The 23,855-nt window shown below is 46.5% G+C and overlaps 1 protein-coding gene across 3 annotated transcripts in view; it reads left to right on the forward strand.

Moving 5' to 3' along the window:
- LOC142576602 (unconventional myosin-XVIIIa-like) overlaps nt 1-23,855 on the forward strand; it is a 353,054-nt gene that overhangs the window by 148,352 nt on the left and 180,847 nt on the right. For 2 of the 3 annotated variants that reach the window (XM_075686803.1, XM_075686805.1), the window contains exons 12-16: nt 4,365-4,563; nt 8,372-8,627; nt 18,975-19,140; nt 20,251-20,434; nt 22,113-22,299. In XM_075686803.1, coding sequence (XP_075542918.1) covers nt 4,365-4,563; nt 8,372-8,627; nt 18,975-19,140; nt 20,251-20,434; nt 22,113-22,299 — 992 coding nt within the window. The remainder of the gene's footprint in view (nt 1-4,364; nt 4,564-8,371; nt 8,628-18,974; nt 19,141-20,250; nt 20,435-22,112; nt 22,300-23,855) is intronic. The other variant, XM_075686804.1, reaches the window with a different exon arrangement.

Below are 23,855 nucleotides of genomic sequence, written 5' to 3' on the forward strand. Positions count from 1 at the left end.
CTCTGCTGGCAGAGCACGCGTATGCGCGAGCAGACGACGCAGCATAGTTTTACGTCACTATTTTTGTAACCCACGTAACCAAGCCGTGTTGCAGTTCCTCTCGTATGACGTCATAGCATCACCCGGAGCTCAGAAACCGAAACCGAAATCGCTTGGTATAATAATGCTATTATTAAATTATTTATCGGGTATATATGAATCCCGCGGTGTGTATCGTGCTTCCTGAAGCAGTACGCAACGCTTGAATTGATGAACGCATGAATGAAAATTTTCATGTCTCCACCCCTTTAAGGATAATGAAGGTGGCAGGGTAGGTACGGTCATTAACGCTAATTTTAGCCGTGCAGATTCCAGTTGGTGCTATCAGGTCTCCCTCAGCTGTACGAATTTGAGGGCCTTTCCATGCAGTCTTAACTTTCTTCAACTGGGCGGCAGGGGGTCCACTCATGATGGAGTAATCGGCTCCTGTGTCCACTTAGCCAGTGACTGTGTGGCCATCGAGAAGCATGTCGAGGTCAGTGGTTCATTGTCTTGCATTGCAGTTAGGTCTTGGCGTCGGATCATGGCTGTGTCTTCTTGATCCGAAGCTGGAATGTCGCACCTGCATGTCGTCTTTCATCGGCGTATTCTTTGCTTCCAGGCTTCGTTGGGATTGAGGCGTCTCATTGATATATTGTCGAGAAACAATTTTCAGCATCTGTGTCGGCGGCGGAGGATCTTCGTTAGTTCGACGAACAGCAACCGCACCTCCATTGGTTGCTGCTTTTAGTTTTCTGGATATGGGCTCGCAGACTGGCCCCGCACTGGGCCAGTGTATGGTCGGCGCTGCGGTGACAGCGGACTGGTGACGGGCAACGGGATGGTTGGGGAGGGCTCCACTGAGTGGTGGCGAGGTAGTCGGCAATATTGCGAGGTCGTTCACCAAGCTGTGGTTGCAGGGCGTTAACGGCGAACCCTCCCAGTCCCACCTCTTGGTATGGGCATCAGCCACAGACGTAACCCGCTTCTCCGCAGTGGTAACAGAGTGGGCGGTGGCCAGGAGCGTGCCAGACATCTGTGCTCCTTGGAATGTTGCGCGAGGCAATGGGTTTGTTTGCTGGCAGCGACAGTGGTGGATGACGGAACTGTGGTGTCACTCGGCCCAGCCGCGGGTGCACAGGGGGAATGTGACGATAGGCATATGTCATAGCTTGCGGTTGACTCTGCGCCGATTCAGGGGTTTCTCCAAGTGATCATCGGAGCTCCTCGCGTATGACATCGGCAATCGAAGCTACTTGAGGCTGTGATGAAGGGAACAGGTTGTGTAGCTCCTCCCGCATGGCCACTCTGACAGTCTCACGCAGATCGTCGGTGGCAAGGGTTTAACTCCGGCATAGTTTGTTGAGTTCGTGCAGCGGTTGAATTGCCAGTTCGTCATTTCCAGTGTCTTCTCGATGCTGGTGGCCTCCCGAAGAAACTCATTGACGGTGTTCGGTGGGCTTCGTATCATTCCGCCGAAAAGTTCTTCCTTCACACCATGCATGAGCAGGCGGACTTTCTTCTCCTCAAGCATTTCCCAGCACCTCCACCAGATGTCACGTGGTAGTGACTGTAACAAACACAGTAGCAAAACTGTAAATGGCGAAACTAAATCTTTATTGGGCAAACTTGTGCCCTCAAAAGCAAGTTCCACTTAAAGCACAACGATAGCGCTGAACAAAGCTGGTGATCGTCGAAAATCTGATCAGCGGGTCAAGCGTGTCGGCTTTTATGCATCAGTCGTCGAATATTTCAGAGTAATTGCTGGGACCATCGTGTCTTCTACAAAGTTCTACACTATTCTCGTCGCACATACATGCAATCAGATTACATAGTTCATTCAGATTATACAAGGTTCGGTGACAGACAGTGAATGGAATGATCGATAACGTTCCAGAAACTTCCGATACATGCAGGCGCATCTTGCGCTGTGTGATAACATTTGTTAGGTGGTGAAATGTGATCGCCTGATAAACAAGTACACGTGTCACTATAGTGTCAATATATGGCAGCTTCACCGCAATAGTTGCCCGCCTGTCTCACGTGAAAACGCCCCCGTGCAATCAGTTTTTCATTTTGGTACCAGCAAATCATCAGCCGGGTCGTCACATGCCGCATTCGCAGCTATCACCGCCAATCCTATTCCGATAAGCATCTTCGCCTATCTGTTTTACAGCATGTGGTGCCGTCTGAAGCTTAGTGCACGCTTTTAATGGGCGATAAGCAAACGTGCTGCCATTCCCTGCTGCAGACTGCGATCATATATGTTTTGCGTCCACAAAATCCCATGTGAACAAGAAAAGGCTCGATCGAGAGCTGTATATAGCCACCCGTCTCATGTGAAAATGATGGTGTGCACAGTTTCTTATTTCGGTACCAGCAAATCTCCGCCCAGGTTGTCACACGGCTGGATGTGGCACAGTCGGCTTCTGTTTATTTGACCCTGATGGTACCAGCGAAATTTGTTGAATTATCTGGAATGTTGAATTAAACAAGTTAGAAAAAAGGGCAAAACACATCACTGATTCATTTGGCAGTACTATTTGCCCCTGTTCTCCCCAATTCTAAAATGCCCCTGAATTGAATGCACGCCCATCTTTTATGGGTTCAAAGCAAAGCAGTAAGATAGAAATGACAATAGATTTCCTAAACAAAGTAGAAATCAAACACACACCCGATTTTTAGGCAGGAAAAATGTGCCATGCATCTGATTCTGGCAATAAGTAAAAGATGAAACCAGGCAGCTTTACCTTGACAGATTGGAAATGTATTTATTTAATATTCATCATTGCCTCTCTCAGGCAGCGCTTAATCACTCTCTATGAAAAACCACATCTCGTCCTCCGTACATAGCGCATTTGATATTCTGCATTTATCAAATGACTCTGCAATGATCCCAAATGGGATAGTGGACCATGACTACATAAGTTAAATAACTTATTGTTTGAAAGTGCTTTTATAATCAGACTATGTTGTTGTCGTGTTATGTGAGAATTTGTTGTCAGGAGTCACCATCCATGATCACTATCTTGGTATGGCAATGACGATGACGCTGGCTAGGCTGGCTCTTACAGTAAGCTGTTGCGAGCACTGTGAACATTTTTGTTTTGGTTTCATATTGGATTGCATCTTGCTAGCAATTTTCACACACATTTTTTGGGGAAACAAAAAGGCATGCATTACAATCGGGTAAATACTGTAATAATCCATTGTGAGCTACCGTGTACGCTTTAAAATATTCTTGAGGCAGGCTAAAAATGGGCATTTTCGATGGGAGCTGATGTGTGTTCGACGCATTCACCACACCTTAAGCGCCACCAAGACAGACCCTGCCACTGTTGGAGTGATTAGGATCACCATTGGGGTCAGGCACGTGCTTACTGACCAGCCAAGTTCGAATTATTCAACGAAGGCCAATTTCAGGATCAAAACAATGAAACTTTGGTCCCATAGGAATACATGGTGCCAGCTGGGACATTTGTTCGGGATCAAGTAAACCAAAAGATTTAATTAACAGAACTCAATTAACGGAGGCCTACTGTAGCCTCAAAAGTGATCAACCAGAATGCAACCTCAGTCCTCACTTCTTTCCTAGCTGTTAGTTGAAGAGTGTGAAGGAAGTCGTGTGGCTCTCATGATGTCACTTGTGTTTTTCATAGGATGAGAGTCACTGGTTGAGCGGTAGGCATTGCAAGGAAAGAAATACAAGGACAAGCGACACAGCGGACAGATAGGTGTAGCGCTACGTAGAACTTTGTGTGTCTGTGCCTCTTCTTTTTTCATTTATCTCGGTCTTACTTGGACCCAGTCCACGTATTATCACCTCGCCCAAATCGTCATTCTTGGTTATGGCAGGTTTGGATGATTCTTATTGCTGAAGTAGCCAGGAGGATGGCAGATTTGGTTAGTTCTTACTCCTCTGCTGCATGAGTTTTTGGTAATTATGTAACTAAAGCCCTTTGAAAGCATGTCAACTCCTATTGAGACAATATTTCACCTTGATGGCTGCACAAATGACGTGTTCTAAGATAATCATTAGAACCTAAATGGTAAAGTTTGCATCATTTTGCATAAAGATAAGCTCATCCTCGCAAAAAGAAAAAAAGAAAGAAAATAGGGATGAGTTCAACAGAATGTTGTTTGCAAAAATGTGAGGAACGTATCTGAGTTATGAGCAAATTACTTCCGGAGGTTCGCAGCCTTGAATTAATGTGCTATTCCCACTGCCTGATGTTCTTATCCTCACTACAAAAGCTGCTACCTAAGTGCCGCCACGTGGCAGCATGCTTTAGAGCAATGGTATCACGCGTAGTCGTGTAGCCATGTCGCCTTACTCCTGTGCGCAGTGCACTTGGTGGCTCCGGCCGAAGTGTAGCTGCAGTGCAAGTTCTGGACTGCCCTGGATTCCAGCCCCAGAGTGGCACCAGTGCAGGAGGCAGTGCAGCAGCCACCCTGGAAGAGCTCTGCCACAACTACATCCAGGAGCGACTGCAGCTGCTCTTTCACCAGTGGACTTTCCTCAATCAGCAGGAGCGATATGACCAGGTGCCTACTTGCTGCGAATTATCACCTGTATTCTGAAAGGACCCTCCAGTTGACACTTTATTTGGACCTTGGGATGTGAAGGGTAGACGCCTCTTGGCTTATGAAGTCACTGTGCTCATTAAGTTGTAGTGCAAACAATGCAGTGCACAAGACAGAGAAAGCAGAGATAGTCTTTATTCCTCTTTCCACATGCCATCTAAACTTCGTCTTCACCAGTGCTGGGGCAACACCACAGGAGGCCTGCCTCTAAAAACAAAGTTGTATCACTGCACATGTTTGCATGATGCTGGCAAAAAAAGTCCTTGAGTATGCAACTGCTTCAGCTGCTCCTGGAATCGAGTTGTACATGTTGAAATGTGGTTTGCAGTGGTAGGTTTCAGGAAAGCAGGTTTCACATGGTTGACGGAACTTAATGTGTCCTGGCCGTTGATTCGTAGTACGAAAGTCTTTTCGTCATGTGACACCACTAGGTGCAGACCACTGTATGGTGCTTGAAGCACACGACAAGCGCATACTGCATTTCCCACCGCATTACAGGTACAGAAAGCCAGACACTCTGTACCTTAACTGCTGTTTGCATTTAAACTGAATTTGATAGTACAAAGCACTATATTTGAAGCACTTTATTGAACAAATAAATATTAGGGATATTTGTTGTGCCCTGTAAAATTTAGTAGGCCTTACCAATGTCATCCACATGTTGGAAATTTCCCCATTTAGCACACTGAATTAATGTAAGGTGCCACGTAGTTGGTAAAAAATACAGTGACCAAAGACGAAACTGTTTTGAGTATATAGCAATAATTGTGGCTCTCTATAACTGCAATCAAGTCAGCAAGTTACAATGCACAGATTGTATTTCACAATAAAAAATGCTTATCAGATGTATGCAACAATCACAAATATGCCCCAAAACAGCGACAGCTCATGTGGAATCATTTCCGCCTCTCCCCAAAAATTTCAGTGACCACAATGAATTCATCAGCCGAGCATGTTTATGAGCTAAGAATGCGACACTTGCCACATGATGTAGGACGGTCAGAGCTACCAGCTTACTTAGAAAGATGATCAACTTGCAATTCCATGCTCTTAGAAGGTACCTTTCGCCCCACAGTCCTTTTTGAGTGATAGGACACTTTTCACACAGCAACGAATGTGCTCGCAAAGAAGTGCTGAACATGCACACCCTGGCCATCCACTGGCGGAATTTGATACTTCAGCTTGTTATCAAGGAGGCAGCACGTCTCTCTTTGGTAGTAGCTTGACTGTACAGTGAGACCTCGTTAAACGGTAGTGGGCCGGAGCTCGGAAAAAGTACGTGCTAAACGGTAGTACTGCTTAACCGAAATAGCATGACATCGCCCACTTACCTGTCAAAAACGGAACTTGGAGAGAGCGCGATGAAAGGGGAAAAAACATGCAGTATTTATTCACTATCCAAAAGTGGAAACACTATGTGTTAATCGATACGTATGTAATAAGCTGGCACGGTTTATATGGATACAAAACACATTATGTTCAATGGCCGCTGAGTCGGGGATTTGACTTTGCAACTTTTAAAACGAAAGTACTGTTTAAGCGGGTACGGTTTAACCAGGTTTTACTGTACTGCGATTTTCGTGCATCATCTGTGCGCATTTCTCCTCAGAAAGAGCTGTTCGCTGTTTCAGAAGGTGTACAAGGTCTGTGCCACGAAGCACATCACTGTTTTGTGTGCTCAGAAACCGTTGTGCGTCATTGTGCAGTTTCAGTTGTTCACAAGTGGCATGTGGCTCGACATTACCGCTATTCTGAGGTGCAATGCGGGACGTTTCTCTGCTGGCTCACTCTGTTGCAGCCATGGGGCAATAGGTACCCACCTAGAGCGCGACCAGTTTTGTAACTTCGCATCACGTGATCCATCCGTTGCACTGCTACATGAGCACCCTCATTCCTGCTTCACTCCCTCCTCCTAGCGTCAGGCAGGATCCCCCTGGCACTCCTCACTTAATTGCTTTGTCCGTTTCTAGAAGACTGTCAGAAGTTGGGGATATAAAAGGTCTTGTGAGATCCATCTTACAGACTGCTTCTGTAACTGGATAGCGTTCTTATTGGTTCTGGCTTCTGAAATATTGATTTTTTTAATGTTTAAGACGACATATTCCTGAATACAACTGATATCTTTTTTGTATGGGTGTGCGAATACAAAATACCAGATTTTGAATAGAATATTGAATCGAATCAAGAACGAAAAGCTGAATATCAAATTGAAGATTAAATATCAGGAAATTTTTCACAAAATTTAATGCTTGCAGATTTTGGGCAAGAAAATACAGTGTTGCAGCTGCTCGGGAGTCTCCTATCATTGTGTAACAAGAATGTTGCAAGCCATCGGTAACTTAGAGATGAAGATATACAGTATGGTCTATTCATGGTAAAGAACACCCAAATTGGTAAGCCAGCACTGATTACAGGTCAGTTCTCATAAATGAAGGTCTGTTAAAATTTTTTTGTCAGTGGAATTGATCTTGAATAAAATCAAGTGCTTCTTTTTTTTTTACTCGGAAACTAATGAATCAGTCACATTATATCAGTGAGGTTATTAGTTTAATAGCGGACCTATGTTCTGAGACAATCTTCTATTTATTGCACTGAAAGCTTTTCTTTACAGTTTTTAAAATACAGAAGGGTTAAACCAACTTTAGGGCAGTTGGTTTATCGTAAAGCCAATCTGTGCAACAGCCGAAAGGACCACGCTTCACGCAACTCTATCACCGTTCCGACCATAGGCGGTTCCAACGATAAATAGCTGGCAGGGGCCATCTGTGCCATTTCGTTGTGAGGTTTGGCGTGGTTTGCCACCTGTCACATAATCTGAAATCTGGAGGGTCACAGCAAGCTTGCGCAATGCTTGGTGCCCCTGCACCTCTCCTTGTTCATCTGCCTGCTCTCGCTTTTGTTTGCGAGGCAATTTGTTGGCTTTCTGAGTGCCACGTGGCTGCTGCAAATACTAGATCTGCATCGATTTGGCACCAAACCGTAACTATGGTCGCCTACATCCAATGAAGCAGTGCCAATTAAGGCTGATGCTGAGGCAGTGTGGTTGTGATGAAAATTTGCCGCTGGCCAGTGTGGTAACAAGCCGTAAGCTGTCGCAGAATGCTTGCCGCTAATATTTTTGTACTGTGGCTTCAGTGATCGATGGCTGTTGAAGCGGCGCGAAGTTTGTCGCCGTGTATTGAACATGATCTGCGTGCCGGCACTATTTGTGGCTAGTCTGCCCAATCTTCGCACTCAACAAAATATGCGCTCTTTTTGTTGCCGTTCTCTCTTTCAGGGCGTCGCATTATCATTGAATCGGTCCTGTTGACCTCGATGACCTGTATGAAGAGTCAGCCTCTGCTGACGTGGTGCCATTGTGTGAGTAGCAGCATTCAGGCTCTGTGTTTGCAATCCCCACATTGGGCCAATGTCGGGGAGTGCTTGCAGTGACAAATCTGCTACTGCGTCAGCTGGGCTGGCCTGTCCACTGTGCTCGGCACTCCTTCTGCGCCGAAAATGAAGTGAAATGCTCGCTTGGGTGGAATCGGAGCATGAGGAGCTGTGCGGTGCATGCAACATGTGGCACTGCGTGGGTCTCTACACCGAACATGTTGAATATTGAAAAGATCCAATAGTATATATTCCATCAAAAAATTGGAATTATTTGTACGTTCACCATGCGATTTGATGATGTTCAAGTATTTGCACACCCCTACTTTTTTTGTGTTAGCTGTGAAATATTCCAACCCTTGCATTGTTGTTGTCATGTGGGGATGCCACCTTGCAGGAGGCAGTGGTCCTGGAGACTGAGGAGTTTGGAGAGGTACCATCACCGACTCCATTGGTGTCCCTTCTAGACCGCAGCCCACCCCAGTCGGGTCCTTTGCGTGCCTCGACAACTGACCTACGGCACAATGCCGGTCAGCAGGGTCAGTCATGCGGCCTGCTGCAGCTGTTGGACGACGAGTGCCTGTATCCAGGCAACACTGACCAGGCCTTCCTTGACAAGCTCCTCCATATGGCAGCCTCTGCACATCCTCGAGGTGAGAGGACTATCACTAGTGCTTAATAATCTGTGTGGTTCATTGATGTTTGGGGGAGCTCGGTTTGGCGGTTAGGAATACATGTTTTGACAGGTTGAGAATGGTGAGTCAACTGGCTTTATTCAAAAGTAAAAGTAGATTTGCTGAATAGCAGTAGTGGCGCCCTCGGCGGGCAGGCACCCAGACTCCAAGAAAGAGCAAGGGGCAGTGAGTCCTATGGTAAGTCAAGGGGACATAAGCTGGATTTCCATGAAGTGGGGACAAAGTAGTGATGGACATTCGCTACAAGGGCTCGCCCTCTAGAATGCCGGAGGCTTAGGTGTGAATGGCAGAAGGAATGAAGAGTTACTGCTTCAGATAGGCTGGTTTCACGCAGTCGTACGACACTGTCTCTTCTTTATTTATTTATTTATTTATTTGAGAAATACTGCCAGCCTTCAGAGAAGGCCGTAGGCAGGAGTGGACAGTACATATGAAAAAAACTGATCAAGAATAACAAGACAAGAACACATTACACGAGGCTCGCACTACGCACTGAAAAGCAGCGAAAGACCGATAGTTTGCCGCGAATGTCAATCTTCGAGGTTTACTCTGGATGTGGAACCACATGAAAGGGGCCCTCATAGGAAGGAGTCAATGGTGGCTTGATAGAGTCGCATCGCAGAAAGAAGTGCATGGCTGCGTCCATTATCGGGAAACTAAACACAGGCTGCCCGCGGGCGATACGTGGAGGTGTACGTCGAAGCTGGTCGAGCCAGGAATATAGCCCTTCTAAGTGCTGTGCGGCCGCTGGCAGAGTTCTTTGTTGGGTGCGGAAAAACTGGCCTGTAACGCAGATTGCTGACCCATAAAGCGTCTCGGCTGCACCGACTCCGAGGACATCCTTGATTGTTGTTCGCAGCCCCAGTAGTACTAGGGGTTGTCTTTCCCTAACTTTTTCAGAGCGTGGCCGTCAGTGACGCCTTCAGTTGTCAGTGGAGACGCTCGACCATGCCCTTGCTCTGCAGGTGGTAAACCGTAACGTTATGAAGGTGCGTGCTGAGCTGTCTCGCCAGGGCAGAAGAAAGCTTGCTTTGGAATTGTTGGCCTCAATCAGTAGTTATGTGCAAAGGGCAACTGTACCGCGACACCCACGTAGCAGCAAATACTTCCGTCACTGTTTCGGCCGTGATGTCTTGTAGAGGCGTCGCCTCATGCCACCTTGAGTATCGGTCGATACACGTGGGGAAGTACCTCAAATCTTGCCAGTGTGGAAGAGGCCCCACCAAGTTTAATTGCACGTGATCAAAACGGCTGTGCCGCTGAACGTGTGTACCGGGTCCCTTTCACAGCTTGACAGGCTTGGCAGCTTCTTGCCCAGCTTCGAACATTTTTGTTGATCCCTGGCCAGGCGAAGCAGTCTGTGATATGCCTCTGGGTCGCTCTGATGCCGGGATGGCTTGGCCTGCTCACTGAATCGAATATTGGACGCCGAAATTCATGGGGCACAAACGTATAAGGAGGTGCCTGTGATGTGTCGCACGTGACCAATGTTGTTGTGTAGGGAAGCAGCACCTCCGCAAGCTGAAGCGACGAGCCTTCATCCCACAATTGGCACAGCTTGGGATCATTTTGCTGCACGGATGCTAGAGCTTGGAAATCCGCAGGAACAACAGCCACAGTGCCAAACCGCGATGGTGCGTCAGCTGCCTGATTTTTGGTCCCAGAGATATGGCGGATGTCTGTAGAAAATTTTGAGATAAAGGAAAATTGCTAAAGCTCACGTTCTGAGTATGAAGAACTGTTGTTCTTGAAAACGAAAGTTAACCGCTTGGGGTCGGTCAGAATGTAAAAGCTATTGCTTTCAAGAAAAAAGCTAAAATGCTTGACAGCACAATAGATGGCCAACATCTCCCTCCCGAAGGTGCTGTAGCGAGCTTCTGTGGGTTTGAGGTGCTTTGAAAAGAAGCCCAGTGGGCTCCAGTCTGTGCCATTGTGCTACTGCAGTACTGCACCCACTGCCGTGTTCAACACATCTACCATAAGGAAAGTTGGGGCGTCGGACAATGGATGAATCAGCAACACTGTGGTCACCAACCACGTTTTGGCTTCCTGGAAGAAGTGTTCGTGCAGTGGGCCAGTGGAAGGTGTCCACTTTTAACTTGCGCACAGGATGGTTTGAAGCGCCTGTGAAAATTTGAGTTCCAGAAACTCGTGCAACTTTCGGAAGGAGGTTGGAGAGGGGAAGTCCTCGATTGCCTGCACCCGTGACTCCAGTGGCATGATGCCTTGGGGTGAAATGCGATGGCCGAATCAATCCGGGGCTTCAACTCCAAAAATGCATTTCTGGGGCTTTAGGACCAGGCCGTGTTCATCCAGTCGCTCAGATAGAAGGTGAAGGTGCTCTTTGTGATGTTCGTCTGTGCAACTTGCAACGAGAATGTCGTCAAGGTAGACAAAGATGAATGGGAGTCCGCACGTAACTTCGTCCATGAACTTTTGAAAAGTTTGCACCGCATTCTTCAAAGTGTAAGGCGTACAGACAAACTCAAATAGGCCAAATGGAGCAGTGATTGCTGTCTTCGGTGTGTCGCAGAGTTCAACAGGAATTTGGTGGTATGCGCTCATAAAATCGATCTTGTTGTATATTTTGGTTCCAGTGAGACGAGTGCCAAAGTCATGTATGTGGGGAAATGGATATTGATCCGGAGTAGTGACGGCATTCAAAACTCGGTAATCACCACAATTCAGCTAGTCACCACTGTCCTGCTTTGGAACCAGGTGGAGAGGTGGATACCGATTTCCAGCTGAAGCATGTGTTCGAACTCACTACAGGCGACTTCCAATCTCCGTCCAGCAAGCCTCCGTGGCCGTTTGGTTACAGGTGGGCCGGTGGTAATGATTTGATGCGTCACCTTGTGTTTTACGGGCAGCGCATCATTTCAGGGGTTCGTGAGTTGCGGGTACTCGGCAAGTATCTTGTTGTACGTTGAGACCGGCCGAAATGTACGGATTCCAAATGAGGCGAGGTTAGACTGCAGTCCAAGTACATCGAACCATGTGACATTATCCTTTAGGAATCGACCGTAGACACTCGCGTCTAGGTTGCAATAGCTGAGGAAGTCCGCTCCCAGTATGGCAAGGCTGACGTCGGCGATCACAAACACCCACGTGCGCAAACGCCGGAGTCCGATGTCTAGCGTTATTGACTGGAGTGCATGCGACGCGATGGTAGTGTTGTTCAGTGTGTGGAGTGGGGAGCAGACTTGCCGCATTGGCAATCCGTAGCTGTGGCGGGAAAGATAGAAAGCTTGGCTCCGGTGTGGACGAAGAGGCGGGTGCCAGTGATGCAGTCTACTACGAAGAATAGACGGCTTGCTGATGTCACATGCCTCTGTTAGCGACTGGCCAGTGCGTTTCTCGTCCACAAACGGCTGTATGCAGCGACTTGCTTGTTTGCGAAAGTGACGATGGTACCGGCTCAACTGCTGCTGCAAGTGTCTAGGTACACTGTGAGACTGTGAAGGTGAATAGTCGCGCCGATGTTAATCGCCAGTGTTGCCACCCATCGTCAGCTTCTTCAGTGCACTGGCAAGATGGTGAACTGTTTCCTCAAGGTGCGAGAGTTGGTCTCCTGGCTCTGAGACTCTCGGAGTGGCGATAGGTAACTGTGCCGCAGACGAGCAGTCGCATGTGCAGTCAGTGAGTACAGTTAACTGATCGAGACTCATTTCGTCAGAACCCGCCAGCACCATGCATGCGCACTATGGGAGGCGTTGCAAGAACAGCTTGCACAAAATTAGAACCTGGCTCTTGTTTGCAGAGTGCTCACCCAGTAACTGATGCAATTGGTGCAGGAGTTGTGACGGTCGTTGTTCGACGAGTTCCTCGGAGAGGAGCTGTTGAAGCCTACTCTGTTGCAATGGCTCGAGGCACTGCAGGACCGTGCATTTCAGGTCGTCGTATGCTGTCGCCGAAGGTGTACCCGCTAGCAAGTCGTCTACGGCATCGGCGATGTCAGAGGGTAGCGCGGCAACAGTGTGCATGTACTTTGCTGTCTGTGAAGTGATGCGTCGGAATCGAAAACAGGCTTCTACTTATATAAACCAAACTCGGGAATTCTTAGGCCAAAACCTGGGAAGCTGAAGCTCTGCGGCGATGACAGGAGGCGTAATTGGGGCGTCGACTCTGTCAGCAAGTGTAGGAGCAATGTGGTCCTTGGCTAGTGTTCGAAAAAAAAAAAGAGACAAAACGTATATTTCCTGGCTTACCACTTGTTGGGAGCCCGTTTTGGCGGAGGCAAGGAATACACATCTTGACAGGTTGAAAACGGAGTCGACTGCCTTTATTCAAAAAGTGAAAGCAGATTTGCTGAGTGGAAGTGGTGGCGCCCCAGTCGAGCAGCTGCCTCGCTTCCACGAAAGAGGAGGCAATGACTCCCACGACGAAGCAAATTAGATTTGCGGAGCAAGGGGCAGTGACCCCCATAGCGAGGATGACGAAGTGACGGACGGTCGCTACAATGTCATTGATGGCATGGTTTAATCATTGATAATGTTTTGCATCTATTCAACTTAGCTGTGAAAGGCTTTTGAATCTTCACTGCACTGCTTTAAATTACACAAATTCAATTAGTAAGTACAAGTAATTTCCCTTGTGTTGTCCTTGGTGTCTTTGTTTGTTGGCTTCTCATGACATGATTAATAAAAATTGGGCCCCTCGGTTAATCCCTTTTCTTCTCATACAAGTGACAAGGAGGAGTACACGATAGAACACAGGTGCACCAGTCAGATGCATTATCATTGGGCTTGTGCAAATATTTGGTATGTTTAAAAATTAGATCGAATCTTATGCTATTCAATATTCACTTTGTGTTGGATTTATGTATTCTAAGTATTAAAAACAAACAAATACAGTAGAACCTTGTTCATACACTTCAGAAAGAAAATGGGGAAAATAGGAGTTTTTTGTAGGTTACGCCAGATATTCTTTTCTGAAGGAACTACTGCACTCAATATTTCATGCAATACATAAACAAAAAGCAAAATGAATGCACTTTTCATGCATGCTGTATTGTTAACGAGATGTATGTCATGAAAAAGATATAAATTGCTAGAATCAAAATTGTGGGATAAAATTGAACAAAGTTTGTAAAGACATTCTTGTATCTGCTAAGAAAAATATGTAAAAAAATTATGAGCTGTACAAAATACGTATATTGCCTTCTAATAGGCACTATCTCTGAAAAAATTAAAAATTTTAATTGAACACGTATTTCGCTAAAAATATTTAACTGCAAGCACTACAGTTGGGTGTGCCGCGCTGCGGCTGCCAATCTTCCGGGCTTGCTTGCGTTGTCGTCGCTCTCAGAGTCAAAGTCTCATCATGAAAATCAGCATCCTCAGACTCGCTGATTCTTGATCCATTCATAACATCAGCCACAGACGCAGCGGAATCATGAGGTCTGCGATCTTTCGAAGTGCGCGCACCGTTCCGGGAGGCAGCCATTTTTGCTTTCTACTTTGACGATCGCAAAACTTCAGAATGCGTTAAAAAATTGCTGCTAAAGGATTACTAAGTAGCTGAGGACAAGGAGCGACGCGTGAGCCGGGGCATTGTCATGATGCAACATCCAAGCCTGATTTTCCCTCAATTCAGGCCTCTTACTGCGCACAGAATCTCCCAAACATGCTAGGATCCCCTGGTAAACTTCTTTGTTTACCGTGGCACAAATTCCTGGTGGACAATGCCTTTGCAGTAAAAAAACACAACCAACATCAGCTTCATTTTTGACCGACTCATGCATACTTTTTTTGGACGAGGAGAACCTTTGGCCACCCACTGCAATGACTGCACTTTTGTTTCAATATCATAGCCATAAACCCATGTCCCATCGCCTATTATGAAGTTCCTAAGAAAGTTTTCATCGTCATTGGCAGTGGCGAGCAGTTCCTGGCTGATTTCAACACGGGTCTGCTTCTGTTCGTTAGTCAACAAATGCGGCACGAACACAACGCATCCCAACTTTGTCACTCAAAATTTCATGACATGATCCTATGCTGATACCCGCTTCGTCAGTGACTTCTCGAACAGTCAACCGACGATTTCCACGAATCACAGTTCGAACTCTCTCGGCATGGTCATCTGTAGATGTGGAAGGTCGTCCAGGCTTGGGATCGTCACCGACTGACATTCTTCTGTGTTTAAAACGCTTGAACCAATCATAGCACCGTGTGCGACTCATACATTCCTCCCCGTATGCTTTGGTAAGCAACTGAAATGTCTTTGTGAAAGTTTTCCCAATTTTGTAGCAGAACTTCACGCACACACACATTCTTTTTTCAATTCCTTCATTGTCACTTTGGCACCAATCCGAAGAACAGCTTGTTTATGTGCTCACGCTCAGTTCAGCGGCTGTAGCTCGCCAACTAACGGTCAGGACAAAACGTGGCAAATGGCAGTTTGTTGTCTAAACCTGCCGCTACATGTGCTCAGTAGCCACAGCGCGCTCCCTCTACCTATTGGCATGCTATTTCAAAAGTTCAGTTTCTTTTTGAACACACCTCGTACATCTCGATAACAGCTCCTCGATTACACATTTTTTTTCAGAACCATTTTTCAGAACCAAAATACCGTGGAGCTTCTCTAATTAGTTTTCTGAGGGACCCCGAGCAAGAAAGTATAGCACACGGTAAATGTATTGCAGCACCATACTTTTAAAACCATGCAAACAAGCTGTTACGTAATAATCAAAGATGATATGCACAGCTTAGCCTCTAAATGATTTGTGTCATTCGGGCTTGATAGGGACTGTCTAAATGTACAAAACATCGGCTTCAACAGAAAATGAGTGGTTCATTCTGCAAGTGGAGTCATTGGTACCTGCCAAAGTGTCCAGTTCAACGAAAATGAAAGTATCGTCAAAAGTGATTGTCCCAGGATGGGGCCTCAATGCATTGCTGCGCACACACATGGTTCCCTACGACCTGGTCAGTGCTTATGTCAGTCATTGTCATGCTTTCAATACAAATAGATGGAAGTCCAGTCAGCCCACGCACCAAATGTTAGTCCCCTGGCAACATAACAGAAGTCTGCCAAGCTGTGGTAGCCGAATGATCGTGTGTTTCCACGCAACAATCATTGTCCAGCACTTCACTCAACTAATCGCTTTCTTCATGGGTACAGACATCGAGGGTGCCGTTGGTGCCTCTTGAAGCTACATGAAGTGGTCCAGAGACCATGTCACTGTTTTACACATAAACTCTGGGATGCGCGGAACTTGTACAACAAACAGCAAATGCAGTCTTTGCAACTTAGCAGCTTGCCAGGGCTTGTCCTGTGGTGTGTGTCCCGTCAGTGACTGCTTGACGGCCTAGGCTTAATTAGTTTCGGTTTCCAGAAAGCGCTGCCGACATGGATAATAACCATGCCAGTGACTTATAAAAATCAAAATATCACTTTTTCTGCTCGACGCAGTGGCCAGTTTCACACGGCTGTGCAGGCTAGTCCAAATATTGAATGACGTGCTGTAAGGTGTCTGAAATATTGGAAATTTTGCCACAACCAAAGCCTGTCAAAAGCGTGCATTGGTGGTGGTCAGAAGTGCACAGCCAGAAGTCTAGCATGGTTTCTGTTTTTCTTTAAGAGTTGTTATAGATGATACGCTTGCTATTTTTATTGTACTTATGCACCAAAGGTGCAACTAATTATGCAGAGACATTGCAGGAACAAAAATATTTGGAGAACGCTTAAGCTTAACCTTTAACAGTGGAACGCGATAGCATTCAAAGTTTCTTGAGTGCGTCTCACGTCTCCTGGCAACTGCAGCTTATGTAACCGTAATCTTTACCGATAAACGCTGGCAGCAAACGCTATGCATGAAGGTGAGCTTTCTGACAGAAATGCGGCCTCCTGCATGGGCAGCAATGCGGCGGAGGCGAGCACCACCTGAAGATGTGGCAAGGAACCGGATGCACCGCTTTGGGCCTTTGAGATCTGTGCGCACAAATCTTGGAGGCCATGGCTGCTCTATGAGTGGTCGTACATTACCATATTTCGACGCATTTTACCTTGAAAAATTAATTTAGTTCAGTAATTTCCTTGCGCCGCATTGGAGGGTCTGCGTGGTTGGATATGCATGGTTTTTGGTCAAAGTGACATCCTACGCTGGGTGCCGGATGCAGGATGTTGACGCCGACACCGGATTTTCTGAGACACAGGGCCCTTGACGCTGTTGCGTTAACACTCTAACAAAGGGGATTATAATGCATAGTTATCTATGAGCTCTTTCCTGGGACCGGGATTCAGCAATGTTACATCTGCGAAAATATATGAAAGAAGAATGTATCAGCATGGTGCTACTGTACTTCTGAAATTTGTCACCATCATTGTTCTTGAGATTGGTCAAGATTTATTGCAAATGCTGCAACTATTTGAACTATTCGTTTCAAATCAAAATTATTCAACACCAATTACTATTTGCTTCAGTGTCACTCGAAATAAAAAAAAAAAATATTTGTACAAGCCTAATTATCATGCATAATTAAACCAAGTACATTCAATACCAAAATGCAACTAGAATTGAATATGGAAATTGCAAAGAACCAACTTGTCTATTCCTATGCCACTGACAGACATTGTTTCAGAGATATAAACATGATAGCTTTATGGGCGCCGTGTTGCAGAAGATCTGTTGTCGGGGTCAGTGTCGGCGCCGGCGACGATGTCCATATGAGAAAAATCATCCCGAACCGCACATCCCAATCCTTGCAGGCCCTCCGCGTGGTGCATGGGTGTTACTGAACTAATTCAATTTGTCAAAGAAGCATCAGAAAATTCATAAGGTATGACTTACACACATAGCATCGGATTGTAATCTGAATAAACGAGAAAGCACAATTCTGTTAAGTGGAAACACACACAAACCTCTTTTCTAGCTGCCGTTTGAGGTCTGTCTTAGTAGGAGTGGTGCGCCCCGCTCAGTTTCTTGCAACACCATTCAGATGGCACTCGCCACCACGAATCTGCTGCAGTGGTGACGTCTGCCGTGGGGAGGGAAAAAACAAACAAGGAAGCTTGCCTCCGTGCATAGCATTCACCACCAGCGTTTCCAGGAAAACATTACGGTTACATAGGCTGCAACTGCCAGCAAGCATGAGAAGCAGTCAGGGATCTTCGAATGCTATCTTGCGAAGCTTAACTGTCCTCCACATTTTTTGCATTATTTGGTCATGCATGTTTCTTGAATGTGTGCTCTACTCTCGATGAAAGGCCACTGTTTAGTTTCACCACCATTGCAATGCGACGAAAGATCAAAATTGCAGACTTCTTCTGAGCTGCAGAACATCAGAGCCACTGAGACGAGCACGAACAAATGAGTGTGGAGGGATGGAATTGTTTAGGAGTGTGCAAATAGTGAAATTTTCTTCGCCAACCTATGGGAATGTGCTCTCGTAAAGTAATAGTTGCAGCCAGGCAAGGAAGCAACAAAAGAATATAGAAGATGGGAACTCTGACCGCCATGGTTGCTTAGAGTCTATGATGTTAGGCTGCTAAGCAGGAGGTTGCGGGATTGAATTCCGGGCATGGCGGTCGCATTTCAATGGGGGACAAATGCGAAAATGCCTGTGTACTTAGATTTAGGTGTGTTGTGTACCTGTGCATTGCTTTCGGGGAAGAAGGCAGTCTGGCACTTGAAGTAGCGAACAAAGAACGGATGGAGTTTATTACATGGAGTGTGACTACATACAGTCGGTCTTTCCAGGCTAAGAGAGAGAGAGAGGCTAGGTCTTGCAGCTCTTCATGTACCGGTTGACAGGTGGCGTAGTGAGCGGCCACGGTTGCTCGATGATGCTTTCGGAATACTATAAAAGCAGCTAAACATGACAAGGTACAAGTTAAAGAACCCCAGGTGGTCCAAATTTCCGAAGTTCCCCACTACGGCATGCCTCATAATCAGGAAGTAGTTTTGGCGCGTAAAACCCTGTAATTTAAGCAGATCGGAACTGCATGGTGGCCTAAGTTTACCTGCATTTGGGCAGTGATAGTGGTTATACAGGTGGCTCAGTCAATGGCCATAAAATTAAATGCTGCTACTGACTAATGGCCACTTGTTTAGAGGGCACTGTAGGTTCCAGCTAAATTGATGGGGACTGCAACAGTACTAAAATATGCCATCTTCCTTGTGTAGCAGTGAACACATTGAGCACATGTTGCCCAAGAAGTGAATGTTGATGTTGCAAATAAAGTCAGATAACATAAGCTGCAAGATGGCCACGGTTTGGTAAGGCACTTGCCTGCTCTTACGTGTCACTTTCCGGTGTTTGAGAATGTCTCATCAGCGAATGATTCTCCCACGCTGCACAACAGCAGAGCACCAGTCGCTGTTGGAGCGAGGAGCCCGTCCGGGGGAGTTCACCATCTTTCACCAGATGGGGTTGCTTCCGGTGACGTATTGCTGCAAGGGCTGGCTCAGGGCCAGCCGAGAGACACCATCGTTCCGCCAGGCACCGCTGCTGTTGCAAGAGTCACAGAAGTGAGCAACCTGCGTTGCATGTCTTAGAACCATAGCTACCGTACACAACCGTTATTGGCAGGGAATAAGCAGGTCATGTTTCTTTATAGTAAGTGGATGTTATTTTAGTTGGATAGTTCACACAGACACTTGCCTGCATATTATACCTTATGGCTTAGAAGTACGAGTACCTAGGGCTATCCTCATGTTTTGCACAGCACAAATAAACAAACTGGGAAAGAATCTCAAGAAAATGAACTGGACGTGTGGTACTGCTATGCTTGGTGTTTCCAAAGTTGTCTTAATACAGTAAGGCTTAGGATAATATTATTATGACTGAAGAGTGTCCTAAAGCCCAGACCACATGTATGCTTGCAGACACGAACAAGCTCGCATCTACGTGCCTACTGCTGCGCGTCGCGAGAAATAATGGTTTGCATTCACAAAGATGCGTGACAGCGAGCGCTCACTGGGCTCACTGGGCTCACTCATAGATGCCTTGGAAGACACCACTTCGTACTTTGTTATTGACAGTGTTTGAAAATACTTCGATATCTTTAAAAGTAATTGTTATATTTTTGAAGCCCTTAGGTCAGCATGAAAAGGAAAAATTAAGCATTTTCTTGCGTGATATAAGTCTGCTTCACTGAGAGTTAAATGCGCCGTGTCGTAGCTGCATAGCCAAGCGTGCCGACGCGAGGCAGTCTAAGCGTGCGATAACAGAGAGGAGCTGTTCACCGAGATCGCACTACGTTTCGACGTGTCAGAGTCGTGCTGCACTGTAGGCGCAAGCTTGCGTGCATCCGCAAGTATATGTGTGGTCCGGGCTTAATACAGTCGAACCACGTTATAATGAAATTGCATCAGACACGAAAGTACCTCTGTTATATCCAATTTTCATTATAAGCGTAATGCCAAAATTGCCTAAAAGAATGTGGGCATACTAGTTTACCTTTATTTATCTGATGATTTCTTATATCTATGTTCATTTATGGAGGTCTGACTATAACCTATTGAGATACCTTTTAGACCTAATTTATGCATTCATCTGACTAACCTGCTTTGATGCTGGTTTTACAGTGTCTACATGAGCCCATTTTCTTTATTTGCATTTCTTCTGCCCTTGCAAAGGGAGCCTGTGAGCCAGCTGTTTTCGTCAGCTCGAGGCATGCTGCCTCCAGTGGGCCTTGGGGGCAGCCTGACGGCCGAGGGAAACAACACGTCTTCGCTGCGCCGATCATCCAGCATGCGGCGCGCCCAGTCGGTGGCCGGTGCCAAGCGACGCTCGCTGCCTCTTCAAGTCAAGCACACCACCGTGAGTAGTGCATACTTTTGCCAGTCCACTTGGTATGTTGTGCCCCAAATTAGAGGATCACTCACGAAAGGTTGTTTCTCCCTTCGCTTGCGTATGTTGGTTGCATACGTTGCTGGTTGCATATGTTGGTTGGTTGCATAGACATTGCCATGTCTGTGCATGGAGAACAAAACAAAAATATTTCACGAAGAGGCAGTGGGAAAGTAATGTGGAACACCCCTGTAAGAAAGTCGGGAGTGCTGAGTAATGCAAATGTCAAAATGAGCCTAGCAAGCATTTCGTGCAGCATTCATATCTGGCCAAGTTTCTTTAATGCTTCTTATGCTGATTTGTTTACTTTCCCAACACATGTTTAGTGGCTCATTTACCGTATTTACTTGCATAATGATCGCACTCGCGTAATGATCGCACCCCGAACTTGTCGCAGCAATATGCCGTGCGCCAGCTCTTGCTAATGATGATCGCGCTTACCATCTGTCGAATGCTGTAGAATACTACGTGAACTGCTCTTGAAGACATACCAAGCGGTCTGCACGCACCAAACATTATTAGGCAGATGCCCCATTCCGTTCCTTTCATCACTGCCCGCACTTACATGAAAAAAAAAAAAACTACAACCAAACTTATCTTGGTTTTATTGTTTGTAGATTCCATAATGGTTTTGGTCAACAACAACAACAACAACAACAACAAAAAAGGCACCTTTCGATTCTTCACATCTGCACTCGCGGGCACGCAACAAATCGCGAGCGGCAACGATAGTGGCCACGTTTACACTGATACATTAGCAGTGTACCCTATTCATACGCCGACGCTTGCAACACAGCTAAGATATTCGCCCACCCTTAGTGGAAACGTGCCGTATTAGGATAGTAGTGAAGGTAAATGCTGCAGCAGCATGCTTGCCATGTGTTTCTATATCACTGGAAGCTAAGCTCACCCATCTCTGTTTCCGTCCCCTCAAAGTGGACATGGCTATGTTATTGTCGCAATCTTGCCGATATTAACGATATTATTCATTACTGATACGGAAGAAACTGTTTCAATGCATGTAATGTACTCAAGAAAAGAAAATCGCATTCGGCGCGTTCGGTTTCCTCCGCTGGCCGCCATTTTTCTTTTGGTGTCCCGCACTGCTACAGCGGAAGCCGCCTGTTTGTTGACCTGTTGTAATCCCACAGCAAATTCGGGATGAAAAAAAAAAAGAATATTTCTTTTTGCAGGAAATTTTACTCGTGTAATCATCGCACCCCTGAATTTGCATCAATTTTTGGGACAAAAAAGTGCAATCATTATGCAAGTGAATACGGCACTTTTGACAGAGGCTGTGTAATATGCAGGACACTACTGAGTCGGCTTTGCAGAGCCTCAGAAGATGGTTAGATTGTGTTGATACTTTGAGGTATAAGGCAAACCTTGTTAAACGAAGTTGCATCCTGCTCAGAAATATCTTTGTTATATCCATAAGCATATATATACATGTACTCATGATATGTTGTATCAGCAAGAAATATTTTAGATTTACTTCATTGTATCTCGTAAATTATTTATATCTGTGTCCCCTGTGTCAAGCTTCTACTGTAACCACATTTGTCGCGTGTTGAGCTTGCATGCAATGTTGGTCTGTGGACAGTCTAAATCACTAATATCTGTGCTCGTGGTCCACGGTGGCTTCCAGGACAGTCTGCTGGAGGTGGTGCGTCGCACTCGCCTCCATTTTGTTCACTGCCTGGTGCCCTGTGAGAAGTCTGCTGCGGGAACCAGTGATGCTAGGGACAGTGGCGAGCCTCGCTTTGACGTCGACCTGGTCCGGTCCCAGCTCAAGGGGGCCCAAATCTTGGATGCTGTGCGCGTCCGCAAGCAGGGTGAGTCATAGGAGTGGCGCTCTTGGTCAGGTGTACTGCACATGGAGACGCAGCTCGTCTTTTGATGGTCCAACAAGTGGCCACAGGATCTATCTTGAGCTATCTTGAGCTGGATGTAAACATAACCGTCTGCTGGCCAAAAATGTCTTAAGTAGCCTTAATATGGAGAGTAATGCAAAACTATATCTTACGAAGTGCACAGCCAGGTTTGTCAAAAGGTTGGATGTGTTGCTCGGTATCACTTATCACTGCCATCAAATAATTTTGTAGTTGTGGTGCCTGATCTGATGTCACTTAAATGGAGTCGACGTCCATTAATTGGACCCTGGCGGGACTGTGGAAATAGATCAAATTATCCAGTGTGTTGAAGTATATAGGAGCAACAATAAAGGGCTGAAATACATCGCTGATTCATTTGGCAGTACAGTAGAATTTCATTCATATGTAATGGAGAAAAAAAAAAAACGCAAGAGAAAGCACACTAACTGGGAAAACCTACGATCCGAAGAGTTACGACCACCAGACCCAGCTCCGGGCCGTCCAGAGGGCTCACGAAAGGGCGGAGGCTCACGGGCTTCCCGTCCCAACGTGGGTGCGGCCCGCGACCCCTGCCGACCACTAAACCAAGAGTGGGTGGGAAGGGGTTCCTCAGGACCCAATAAAGTTCTTTCCTCCTTGCAGGCTCAACTGTAGTTGATTGACCTCTGTATAATGCGAAGTGTAGTGTGAATTGTTGCAGCACAAGGGCACCAACACCCGCTGAGCTGATGGGACCTGAGTGCCCCAAGATGCGCACTGTCGTTTTTGTGACTGCGGCAAGGTTACATTTGTGCTCCTCAAATTTGGCCTGGTTTAGCAGCCTTCCTCGGGCATGGAATTTTGCCGCGAAGCTCTGATGTGCCCACCCTGCGAGAACTGAGAATCGTTGCGGCACAGAATCCCAACCTGCATCGAGCTGGTGTGGCCTTAGCGACTCGAGACGTGCTGTGTTGTTTTCCAGTTACCTAGTTGCGACTCAACGAGGAAACGACGGGAAACCGAAATTAAATCGAGCTTGTGGTCGACGGCAGAATACGATGCCATCAGAGCTAAACCCGACTCTCACATGGCATTGCCTACAGCAGGGAATGGTGGCGCATTTGGGTTACTGCTTATAAAAAGCGTGCAGTACACTGCCACACGTGCTGTGAAACAGATGGTGAAGATTCTTAGTGCAATAGGGTTGGGCAATACAGTAGCTGTGAATGCGAGTATGTGACGTGTCATGATCCACAAGGCGATTTGCTGGTGCGGGAAGACTAAGCTAAGCACGTGCCGACATTTTCACGTGACACGGGCAGGCGAGTACTGTGGGGAAGCTACTGTGGCGGGTGCCTACTGCTCTCAATTGCACGTGCCTTGTGCCTTTTAACGTGATAGCACTAAGGACCCCCCGTGTTGCAGAAAATCCAGTGTCGGCATCAGTGGCATAGTCCATTACAGAAAAATCATCCCAAACCACGCATCCCTTACCACGTGGGCCCTCCGAATGGCATACAGGCATTACTAAACTAATT

Source organism: Dermacentor variabilis, chromosome 3 (genome assembly GCF_050947875.1).
Source record: "Dermacentor variabilis isolate Ectoservices chromosome 3, ASM5094787v1, whole genome shotgun sequence".
NCBI lineage: Eukaryota > Metazoa > Arthropoda > Arachnida > Ixodida > Ixodidae > Dermacentor > Dermacentor variabilis.